Source organism: Leptonychotes weddellii, chromosome 14 (genome assembly GCF_054177405.1).
Source record: "Leptonychotes weddellii isolate Sample4059 chromosome 14, ASM5417740v2, whole genome shotgun sequence".
In the NCBI taxonomy this organism is placed as follows: Eukaryota; Metazoa; Chordata; class Mammalia; order Carnivora; family Phocidae; genus Leptonychotes; species Leptonychotes weddellii.
In genome coordinates, this window is record NC_138382.1 from 74,234,089 (window position 1) to 74,245,513 (window position 11,425).

Consider the following 11,425-nt stretch of genomic DNA (forward strand, 5'->3'; position numbering starts at 1 on the left):
TCTCTCTCCTCACCTCTTGCCATGTGCCCGACTCCCTTTCTGTTCAGATAGAAAGCCTTGCACCAGGCTCTTGCTTTCAGTTTCCTCTGCTTGGAGCAACCCTCCTCACCCTCTGGAGCCAGGGTTTGACCTCCATCTCCCCGATCCTGAGCCTTCACTCTTGTCCCTCTGCAGCCCTGCCTCCCAGGTAGAAGGGACTGAGCTCCCCTGGGCATGCTCAGTGAATTTTCCGGCCCACTGAAGACAGATTGGGGAGGTGAAGGGTTGTGGGGAAGCCACTGGCTCTGGAGTCCACAGGCCCCAGAGGGAACCCAGGCCCTATCACCTGGTCTCTGGGTGCCATGGGCAAATGACCTCAATATCCTCTCCTGTAAAGTGGGGATAATAGCCATTTCCTACCTCGCGGTTGCTTCAGGGTGAAAGGCGGGTGGTGGAGGTCCACTGTAGTAAGCGCTCAGCATGGGCTGGCCGAGGAGGCATGGATGACTAGCAGGTGCCTCCTATGGCCTGCTGGAATGGAGTAGGCCCCGCCGAGGGGAAGACCGAAGTCCTCCATCCCGTGTTCTGGGCCCCAGGCCCTCGCCCACGTGGTGCTCACCCTCCACGGGGGAGGTAGGCGGTAGTCTCGGGTCTGCACGAATGAAGGTGAATGCCCACAAGGCCGGATTCTCTCAGCCGCATTTATTGCCACCACCCACCCTGCCTGACCCAGTGCTGGGCCTGAGGGAAACAGGGTAAGGGAGCGTCTACCCTGCAGGGAGCCCCCAGCCTCCTGGGGGAGCCAAGAAGGGCACAGAAGCCTCCCGCTGAGGGGGCGGTCCTACAGGCTGACACAAGGTGGAAGTCAGGCCGGGGAAGGCTTCTCGGAGGAGCAGCCTCGGGTCCGAGCAGACCCTCGGGAGCTCTGAAAGGCCTCGTGCGCCCGGGTCTGCCCGCAGGACGGAGGCTGACGGCAAGTCCTATGTGAAGTACCAGGTCATCGGCAAGAACCACGTGGCGGTGCCCACCCACTTCTTCAAGGTGCTGATCCTGGAGGCAGCAGGCGGGCAAATCGAACTCCGCTCCTATGTGATGCCCAACGCTCCTGTGGACGAGGTGGTCCCGCTGGAGCGCTTCCTGGTGCCCATCGAGAGCATCGAGCGGGCCTCGGGGCTGCTCTTTGTGCCAAATATTCTGGCGCGGGCAGGCAGCCTCAAGGCCATCACTGCAGGCTCCACGTGAAGGCCGTACCCTGCCGGACTGTGGGGGCTGGGTCGCATTAAAGGTGGTGATCTTTGGAGACAGAAGTCCTGGCTGTGTCTGTCCCAGGGGCCCCTCAGGAGCCTCTGGCTTCCCTGCCGCTGCTTCGCAGTCTTCGGCCTGCCGGAACCTTCAGCTGGGCCGGGCACCCGCCTGGGTGAGGCCAGGCTGCAGGGCGGCCAGGGAGATGAGGATGGCCTCCTGGAGGGAAAGTGCGGCCGTGGGCTGGGGCCTGGGAGGCTGGCGGGTGCCCAGCTCCCAGCCTCACAGGGCTCGACCGCCCGGACCCACCCCCCACCTCCGGCCCCGGGGCTTGCTGCCCTCCGCAGGGCCCCCAGGATGTTAAGAACAGGCTCAGCCCCATCCTACCGATCTGCCACAGGCTGGCTGCATGCCCTTGCCTCTCTGCTCCTTAAGGGGTGTTCTCAGCTCCCAGGACAGGGTGGGTGCAGGGCTTCCTGCTGGGAGGGTGTGGCCCCTGGAGGGCCCTCAGGGACAGACTGGAGCTGCCCACCTGTGTAGTCACCACCCTTTGAGACTACTGGACGCCAAGTGCCTCGAGTGTGCGGACCTCAGAAGTGGGTCCACCGGTCCCATGGGTGCACAGGACTGAGGCTCCCAGAGCTGGCTGCATACTGCCCCCCACAGGACTGAGGTGCCACTGAAGCCCAGTGGGGAGGGCTGCCACGCCCACCACGGTCACGTGGAGGAAGTGGATCACTGAGCGTACGGCTGGGGAAACTGAGGCCCAGAGCTGGGATGGCCAGGGTCTCCTGAGTTACCCAGCCTGGGAACAGCTGGATGGGCACCAGCACCCAGGATTCTCGACTCCCAGCTCACTCCTACTCTGTCCCTGCTGGAATTCATGGTGGTGAGAGGCCGAGGCCGTTAGGAAACCATCTCCAGTGAAGGCTGGCTTGAGACAGCCTTGGGCAGAGCTGCACCCCACTTGGACAGACCCCTGGCTGGCAGTAGAACCTTGAGAACAGCCTGGGGGCTGCAGGCGGGAGGCAGGCAGGCTCACCTCGGTGCGGATGGTGCGGCTGCCCTGGCTAGGGCAGGTATTGACGTACAGATCGAAGAGGACACTGGGTTCGGCCACCTCTAGGTTGGGGTCAGCATCCACTCCAGCTTCCAGCCCCTGAAGGCCCCCAAACACCACGAGAGCATGCCTGGCACCCACAGGAGAGGTTCAGTCCCTGCTCACTAAGGCCACACTGAATGCAGCTTCCCAGAGCTCTCAGCCCCCCACTCCCGGGACACAGTTAGGGGCCCAGTCTGTATAGCTCTGCCTCCACCAAACAGGTTTCCGGCTCCACTTCCCCTTCCCCAGCCCCTGCCCCTGCCCCAGGCTGTACCCACCTGAAGCTGGGCAGCTGGGCGGAGGTCACATCCGAGCCTCTCTCTGATGTCCCAATGGTCAGGTCATACCCGTCCTGGAAGGGGGCCTCAGCAAACACAGCACCTGGGCAAGAGACCAGTTCCCTGGGGGTCCCGTTCCAATGCCAGAGCCACTTGGCTATGTGTGTCTGCATATGGGGGTGGGGGGGAGAAGGGCTGGAAAAGGGGACTCAGGTAAGGGAGTCACACCCAGCTACACACACCCACCATTCCTGGGAAGTCCGGGACTCAGCAGGGAGAAACCACACCTATGCGAGACTGGGGACGCAAAGCTGAAGGCGGGTAGGAAGGAGCTCTGAGAATTCATAGTGCACCCTAGACCTATCTGGTCCTTTTGTCCTATTCCCAACCCCACGGCAGACGTTACTAATGAATTGCGATCCTCTTCCTCAGAAGTCCTTTACAGTGTTCCCAGCAGCGCAGTCAGGGAGACCAAGTCCCAGAGAAGGAAAGGTATTTGCTTAAGGACACACAGTAAGGTGGCAGGACAAGGACCCTGGTCTGCCTTTTGGGTCAAGCAAGGCTCTCTGCGGCCTCCCAGAGAGGGGCCAGCTCTTCATCGGAGGAAGCTCTGTCCTTACTGAGGCAGGAGGCCAGCCGGACCGTGTAGCCCCAGTAGAGACCGGCTTTGGTGCGAGGGTCCTGCGATGACACGACTTTTCCCCGGTAGGTCTTGCTTTCTGCAGAGAAGCAGGGAGGCTGTGAAGAGGGGGCGAGGGACAGGAGGTGGCCGAGGCGGTTCCAAGCCCTCCGGCTGGGCCAGGCTGGGAAGTTTCCAGATACCTGGGAGCTGCTTCTGGTTCAGCTGTACTGTCACGCGAAGTCCAGGCTCCAAGTTCTTGTCAATCTTCACCTCCTGGGGAGAAGCCAGGAGAAATGGGTGCTGTTCCCCAAACGGCCAGCAGGTGTCACTGTTCTCCCAGATGCTGGGAGATCTGAGCGGCTCACAAGGTACCTGAGGGGTCCAGCTCAACCTCTGTCCCCTTTCTCTGGCACCCAGGCCAGACCTGCTCTCAAGAGACCATCTGTGGGGTGACTGGGTGGTTCAGTCGGTTAAGCAGCCGACTCTGGATTTCGGCTCAGGGCAAGATCCCGGGGTCCTGGGATCGAGCCCCACGACGGGCTCTACACCCAGCAGGGAGTCCGCTTGAGGACTCTCTCCTTCTCCCTCTGCCCCTCCCTGCTCCCCATGCAAGCATGTGCAGGTTCTCTCTCTCTCAAATAAATAAATCTTAAAAAAAAAAAAGAGAGAGAGAGAGAGAGAGACCATTCTTGCAAAACTACCACCAGACGCTGGGCAAAGACGAACGCCCTGGGCCTGGCACAGGGCAGGAGTAAGTATTTCGCAAGATGGAATCCCAGTCTTCTACGTTCTGAACAGATGTGGCTACACCACTTCCTAGCTACAGCGGTGTGAGCAGGCCACTTAACCTCTGCGAGCCTCAGTTCCCTCCACTGTCGAACAGCAAACCCTCCACAAACAACAGCCCAGGGCCCGGTGTGAGGTCAACGGGAGCTGCAATGAGTGATAACCGATGTCTGTGTTTTGTGCCAACTCTGAATTCAGGATAGGGCACTTTCCCTTCTGAGGTTTCTCCTGTTTTCTCCTTTCGTCTGGGTCTGGGTCATCCTGGTCTGCAGTTAGCCCGTCATTTCTGGTCTGCTCTTTTTGAGGGGAGGGGACCCTCCACCTTGAAGTATTTCTGTCTCTGAATCCAGAAGCCCTGAGAGTAAGCAGGCAGCAGATGAATGCGCCAATCCCAGTGTGGCTCTGTGTCCTGCCGGAGCTGCCCCAGAGGGATTCTGAACTTGTTTTTGTAGGGTTTTGGCTGGGGTGGATTGGGTCTGAGCGTGAGGACTACCTCTGTTCATTTACTTTTTAAGAAACAGTGTATTTGCTCCTGGCTTTATCTACTGAGCCCTGTTTGGGGGCACTTCTCTGGCCCAAATCTACATCAGTAGGGCCTGGGTCATCTACACAGATGCCCGGGTCCAGGGCTCCCTGCTCACAGGACCCTGCCTGCCCTCCATGGCCGGATGTGTCCGGAATGTCTGTCCCAACCTGCTCTCCCAATCCCTACCTTCTTCATGCCACAGTTGACAAAGGACCCGTGGCCTGGCCGGGTGGGCCGGTCCACCACGATGCCTTCTCTGAACTCGGACTCCTCATCCTGACGCATGTGGTGAGGGCTGTCCAAGGGGTTCAGAAGCCCTGTGGGTTGGGAGATGCAAAGGCACACAGTGGTATGGCAGGAACCTTGGAGGCCTGGTCCGAGTTCCAGGGCTGCCACAGACCTGCTGTTTGCCACCAGGCAGAGGCCTTGTCCTGCCTGGGCCTGTTTTCTCAACTGAGCAGCAATTTCTCAGGGTCTGGGGGATGATCCATGAGAAATGGGGTCAGCACCCCCTGCAGCCTTACCTGCAAACTGGAGATCCTGATGCTTGGGGAAGAACGCCTTTCGTAGGTACCTAGTAAAGACCGTGGATCTCAGGAAGTTCCCAGGGGAGGCTGTCCCCTGCCTGACCTGCACCTCGACCACCCTCCTCCTCCCCATCACGTTCAGGGAAGTCTGCCCTTCACCCCCTTACTGTGGACACTCCAGGTACTGCAGGATCCGGGCCAGCTGCACGCATGCCTGCCCCTTCTTACCGACTCCCCTGAATTCTCCCTCCACGGTCCTGGAGAGAGAAAGATAGGGCTTCCAGAGCCTACTGTGCTCCCTTCGAGAGCTCCTCCACCCAATCTGACCCCTGCAGTGCCCCTGCTTTGCAACTCTTCCCACCAGATTCACCAGGGGAAACTGTAGGCAGCGTTCTCCGCCCAGGCAAGTAGGCAGCGACAAGGATGAAGCAAAGTCAATCCTAGCGGTCCCTCCCTCCTCACTGAGCCCTGGTGCCCTATTGGATGGCCCCTCACTTGGCATCTTGGCCTTCTTCGTCGAACACCACAATCTCATCCACACAGAAGATGGTGCAGGCTCTGGCAATCTGGCCAGCCAGGTAGGTGCGCAGCTCTGGTGACTGGGCATTGTCCAGGATGGAGCCTGGCAGGGCCACACTCAGGGTGTAGGGCCGACCTGGGCAGGGGAGGGGCGTTCATGGGCAGTCTAAGAGGCTAGGGTCGAGCTCTCCCCTCTCTCCCTCTAATCCCAGGGCCCAGAGTTAGAAAACTTTTCCTCTGGGAGGAATTTTGAGGCCAGCAAAATAGATCCAACTCCCCTTTCGAGGCCTCAATCTACCCAGGAGGAAAATGGACCTACTGGTCCCCGAGGCGCCCATGGACAGGGCACACCACTGGGCAAGACTGGAGAGTGGTTAGAGGCACTGGCCCACGTTCATGTGCTGGCTCCACCCCCCACTGCCTCAGTTCTCCAGCTGTCAAATGGGGATAATAAAGAGAGCTAATATTATTAGGGCCTTTTCTGTGTGCATTTACCCCATAACCCTAAGAAGTACTACTATGATCCCCATCGAGAAGTGGGGACCCTGTGACCCAGAGAGATCAAATATGTGGCACAAGGTCACACAAAAGGCAAGACAGCTGAGATACGGGTTCAGGCTGTCTAGTTCCGGAGGGACCACCATATTTCCCTCCCAGAGTCACCCAAAGGGAGCCACATGAGGGAACACCCAGGAAGGACTTCCCTGGTGTCTGAAACAGCTGACATGCTCAATTGCTATCCCCACTGTCAACATCATCACTGGTAACCAACGGGCTTAGAGGGCGTGTTATGACACCCTAACCCTCCTGACATTTGGGTCTAGACAGGAGAAAAGATACAATCTGTTAGGGTAGATCCAGATGTACTAATGTGGAAGGACACACAGGGCACAATGTGGAATGAGAAAAACCAAGTCCAGAAGCTAATGGATAAAGTGACTTCATTTTTGTAAAACTCTATCTATATACTCTACATATGCGTAAGTTGATATAACGTAACACCTGGAGAAACTTTCACTGCAATGTTTGCTGGGATTTTTCTTCTTTACAGTTTTCTGTATTTTGGGGAGGGGGATGTTTTGAACGGGTATTATTTAATGAGAAAAAAAGACAAATTCTTATTATAATCAAAATAAGGGGCGCCTGGCTGGCTTAGTTGGTAGAGCGTTCAACTCTTGATCTCAGGGTTGTGAGTTCAAGCCCCACGTTGGGTGTAGAGCTTCCTTAAAAAAATAAAATCAAAATAAGTAAACGCGGGCGCCTGGGTTGCTCAATCGTTAAGCGTCTGCCTTTGGCTCAGGTCATGGTCCCAGGGTCCTGGGATCAAGCCCCGCATCGGGCTCCCTGCTCGGCGGGAAGCCTGCTTCTCCCTCTCCCACTCCCCCTGCTTGTGTTCCCTCTCTCGCTGTGTCTCTCTCTGTCAAATAAATAAAATCTTAAAAAAAAAAAAAAATAAGTAAATGAACAACTACATTAAAGCACACAGAAAGTGTTCAATAAAAAAGTAAAAACAAAAACAAAAACAAAAACCTGTCATTATGATGATGAGTTCTGGAGGTATAAAGTTATGATATGTAATGCTTAGGCTCCAAAGGATTGAAATCTACCTAAGTAGGAGGTTAGGATTCAGGTTTCCCCATTCTCTGGACCTCAGTTTCTCCCTCAGGACAAGATGTCTGGACCCACTGGTCTCTAAGGTCCCTTTCAGATATGACATTCTCTTCCCTGCCCAGGACCCAGTCTGCTCACCCTGGTCCTCCCTCTGTGCAGTTGCTTCTTCTTCCCGCTGGAGCTTTGCCTGTTCTTCCTGTGCGTGCTGCCGCTCCAGTTTTTTCATCAGCTTGAGATCCTTCCACTTCTTTTTCTCCTCTTTCTCTGGAGAAGAGGACATGTGGATTGGTGGAGGGGAAAGGGACTTGGAGGGAGACGGACATGGAGCAGTCCAAAAGATGGTGCCCTCCCAATACGGTCAGCCTGGCCTCTCCAGTGCTGCTTACTGAGCAGCCAGAGGAGCCTCCGTGGCCCCGTCTTTCCCATTTTGGGTGCTGGGGGACCCAGAGGGACAAACCTGGAGGCTCCCCCCCCGAGGTTCAGCAGTGCACTGCTGGAGTGGCCTCGGGCAAGGCTGAATAGATCCCCTCCCCTTCAGCCTCTTACTTACTCTGCTGCTTCCATTTTCGCCACTCGACCCTTTGGCCATGTTCACCCTAGAGTAGGAATGGGAAGAGGTACCGGAGTGAGGCTTAATGATCACAACTGGGAGGGGGTCCCACTTCCTGCCTATCAATGGGGGTGGTGAGGAAACCACGGAATGCCCCCACACCGCTGCTGCTGGGAGAGCGTCAGAGAGCAGAGACCTGCGACACTCTAGGGCCTGGGACCGGGCCTGACACATAGCAAGCACTCAGTAAGTTGTCGAATCGAGTCTGACACGACAGAAGAGGGAACTGAAGCTCGGGGGGAGAGGATCTGCCTCCTGTCGCCCTGGGAGTCAGAAGAGATACGCCACGAAAGATACGCCACCTCCTGAATCCACGCCCGGGTCAGAGTAGCCGCAAGGGGCTCCAGCAATGGGTTACCTGACGCTGTCCCGGCCCTGGCTCGGACCCCGGCACTCACCCCCGGTTCTCATGCGCAGGGGCGCACGCGTCCACGAGCATGCGGCACCTCGGGGCTTCCGGCCTCGGATCAGCGATAAGCAGGGAGCGGGAGGCGCGGCCCAACCCCGCCACGGGCCCCCACGCGGCTCGTTCTAGCGCCCCCACCCCCTGTCCTGCCCCGGGGCTCCACCCCCCGCCACTTACCGGGCCGCAGGGCCGCTTCTTCACACGCTCCGCCATATTCCCCGCACACCGTCGGCCATGCCCTGCCAATCAGACTCACCTCTTCCGGTCACACCCCCCGAGCCGTCCAATCGGAGAGCCAATGGCATGCGGGGGCGTGGCCTACACGTCTGGCGGCTTTGCGAGCGCGTGGGTTGTGGGTGAGCAGGGTCCGCGCAGGGCGTGGGGGCCAGAACTTGTCGCCGGCCTCGAGGGTCCAGAGGGGCAGTTTGTGCAGTGCTGTGCTGAATCTTTGGACGACAGGAGAGCCGCCCTCCGTTTCCCCAGGAGCGCGACACTTAAAACTCAGCTCGATTTTATTCTACAGGGGGACCTTGAGGCCCAGAGCTGGAGTGTGATTCAGAGCTGGAAATGATCTTAGAATTTAATCCAGTTCTTTTATGGATGCATTCATTTACTCTCTCTTTTAATTAACAGACTTTATTTTTTAGAGCAGATTTACCAAAAATTGAGCACATAGTAGAGTTCCCATATAACCCTTCTCCCCCACTCATTTCCCCCCACTCTCAACATCTTGCCTTACTGTGTACCTTTACTGTAGTTGATGAACCGATATTAATACAGTATTATTAACTAAAGTCCATAGTTTACATTAGGGTTCACTCTGTGTTGTACATTCTACAGGTTTTGGCAAAGACATAATGTCATGTATCTACCATTACAGTATGGTACAAAATAAGTCCACTGCCCTAAAAATCTTGTGTTCCACCTACCCTCTTCCAAGCCCCTGGCAACCACTAATCTTTTTTTACTATCTCTATAGTTTTGTCTTTTCCAGAATGTCATATAGTTGGAATCAAAGTATGTAGTTTATTTATTTATTTATTTAAGATTTTATTTATTTATTTGAGAGAGAGAATGAGATAGAGATCTTGAGGGTCAGAGGGAGAAGCAGACTCCCCACTGAGCGGGGAGCCAGATGCGGGACTCGATCCTGGGACTCCAGGATCATGACCTGAGCTGAGGGCAGTCGCTTAACCAACTGAGCCACCCAGGCGCCCTCAGAGGCTTGTTTAATGAGATGGTGGGCATCTAGGCCCCTGACACAGGGGGTGCACAGTTAAATGCGCTACTTCCTTCCCCTTCTGCCTGAACTCCCTGGCCCTCCTGGCCTGCACTCTGACCCCTGTGAGACAGGAGACTGTTCGTGTCTCCCTGTCAGACTCTCAACGGAGGCCCCCACCTCCTACACATGCACAATGTGCCACAGCCACACCTCTTCTGAGCCCCGGGTTCACACAAGTCCCCAGTCCTTGCCCTGCTCTGGGCCTCCGTTTTACTCCACAAAACACGTTTGTACAAAGAGGGGCTGGGATCTAAGTTTCACTGAGGTGTCTTCTGTTTCGCCCCAGGCCCCATCAGCGATCAGCACCACCGTGTGAAGCAGAGAGAAGCAGCCAATAAGGGTCTAAATAAGTTAAAGCTTTATTATGGGTGAAAAGTACTGGCTTGAGGACTCAAGCCTAAAGACCACTTCCCGAGGTTATCTAAGGAGAGAAAGAAAGGGCGGGATGCGGGAGCCTAGGCTGGGACCAGAGCAGGGCTGGGACTCAAGGCCAGTACACTGCTGGACTCTGTCCCTTGAGTCCCAGACAAGTCTGGGGGAGAATACGGAGGGGACCCAAGACTCTATGACCCAATCCAGGGAGGAGCAGGAAGAGGCCCAGGTCAGGTGCACCTCACCACTATGACAGGAATATAGGTACTGTGGGAAGCGCTTCTGAATCCACCAAGACCAAGAAGGAGGGCTCTTCCCTGGGGATATCCTGTGTCGCAGAGAAGGGGGCCCCTAGCTCAGTCTACGCCCAGCCTGGGAAGGGCTGACACCCTGGCAAAGAACATGCAGGAACCAGGTGGGGCCGGGATGAGCAGGCGGCGTCAGGGCCTGAGTTCATCCTTCCATTTCCGCAGCTTCTCGTCCATGGCCTGGAGCGTGGACTCATCCTGCACCAACACAGATCGGTCCTACCCCTCTCCCCATACCACCAGTGGGCCATGGGGAGCTTGAGGAGGCCCTCTCTCCCCACCAACCCCGTCCTTTACCTTCACAAAACAGAAGCGGACATAGTGGTCGAAGTTCTTCTGATGTGGCCTGCTGTAGAAGACGGAGACCGGGATGGCCGCCAAGCCCTGGGGAGGAGGAAGCCCACGTCTCAACACCGCCCCACAGCATGGTAGGCCCTGGCTCTGGGGGACAGTTTCCCACGATGGGCTGGGGCAGGGACAGTTAGCTTCGGTGCAGTACCTCTCAGTGCTGGGTCAAGGTCAGGGGAAAAGAATGGCAGAGCATCGTTCCCAGTCCCTCCCTGTGTACAGAGGGGAGGTGGTGGATGCCTGGGGGGGAGCACCACGTGGAAGGTCAGGGCAGAGCCAGAGAAGAAATCAGCCTTAGGGTCAGAGCTCAGAGCCGGATGAGCTCGGGGTTCAGGCGCCAACTCCGCACCGTACAGATGAGACGGCCGAGGCCCTGAGAGCCCAGGGATGCCTGCCAGCCCGCACAGCATCTTTTTGCAAATTCCAGACACAGATGCACCCCGGTACTAGGGCTGATGGCAGAGGCTGGGCTGGATTGGGGCTCGGCCTCTAAAAGCACCCACGGGGGCCCAGGCCGAGCCCGGCCCACCTTGTTCCTGATCATCCACTTGACGAAGCGTCTGTCGTAGGGCTCGTCCACATCGCCTGGCAAGTCGGGCATCTTGCTCTCTGGGGGACAGAAGCCACGCTGAGCCCTGGGCCGCCTCCAGCACCCGGCCCCCCTCCGCCCAGCCTGGCCAGTCCTGCTCACTGAAGTCTGAGATGTCTGCGATGAGGAAGTAGCTGCCCTGGGGGACCACGGGCCTCAGGCCCACAGACTGCAGGCTGCGAACCATGTGGTCCCGGTAGCGCCACACGGCTTGGGGAAGCTGCACAAAGTAGCTGCTGGGTTGGCCAAAGTGCAGTTGCTCGTGCTGGAAGCTCTGCGCCACCGCGGCCTGCGGAGGGCGGGTGTGCACACGGTGGG

The 11,425-nt window shown here is 57.2% G+C and overlaps 3 protein-coding genes across 4 annotated transcripts in view; 1 reads left to right on the plus strand and 2 right to left on the minus strand.

Annotated features, from left to right (window-relative positions):
• ENDOG (endonuclease G) overlaps positions 1-1,279 on the plus strand; it is a 3,505-nt gene extending 2,226 nt beyond the window's left edge. Inside the window, exon 3 of the mRNA XM_081803722.1 lies at positions 939-1,279. Coding sequence (XP_081659848.1) covers positions 939-1,221 — 283 coding nt within the window. The 3' untranslated portion in view covers positions 1,222-1,279. The remainder of the gene's footprint in view (positions 1-938) is intronic.
• SPOUT1 (SPOUT domain containing methyltransferase 1) lies at positions 667-8,540 on the minus strand. Of its 2 annotated transcripts, XM_081803726.1 has the most exons (12): positions 8,386-8,531; positions 7,743-7,788; positions 7,331-7,456; positions 5,558-5,717; positions 5,230-5,319; positions 5,060-5,109; positions 4,722-4,852; positions 3,424-3,496; positions 3,222-3,320; positions 2,602-2,704; positions 2,264-2,411; positions 667-1,440 (listed from the first exon to the last, which is right to left on the minus strand). In XM_081803726.1, the coding sequence occupies exons 1-12, from the start codon at positions 8,419-8,421 to the stop codon at positions 1,372-1,374; spliced, it is 1,131 nt and encodes a 376-aa protein (XP_081659852.1). In that variant the 5' UTR covers positions 8,422-8,531; the 3' UTR covers positions 667-1,371. The 2 variants fall into 2 exon arrangements, with proteins under 2 accessions (XP_081659852.1, XP_081659853.1); XM_081803727.1 differs by lacking the exon at positions 5,230-5,319 and having other exon boundaries at positions 8,386-8,540.
• A 1,285-nt stretch (positions 8,541-9,825) lies between these two features.
• KYAT1 (kynurenine aminotransferase 1) lies at positions 9,826-11,419 on the minus strand. Its single transcript, XM_006749852.3, has 4 exons — positions 11,210-11,419; positions 11,048-11,127; positions 10,468-10,554; positions 9,826-10,368 (listed from the first exon to the last, which is right to left on the minus strand). Exons 1-4 carry the CDS (start codon positions 11,292-11,294, stop codon positions 10,303-10,305), a joined length of 318 nt encoding a protein of 105 aa, XP_006749915.3. The 5' UTR covers positions 11,295-11,419; the 3' UTR covers positions 9,826-10,302.
• Between the last annotated feature and the right edge of the window lie 6 nt (positions 11,420-11,425).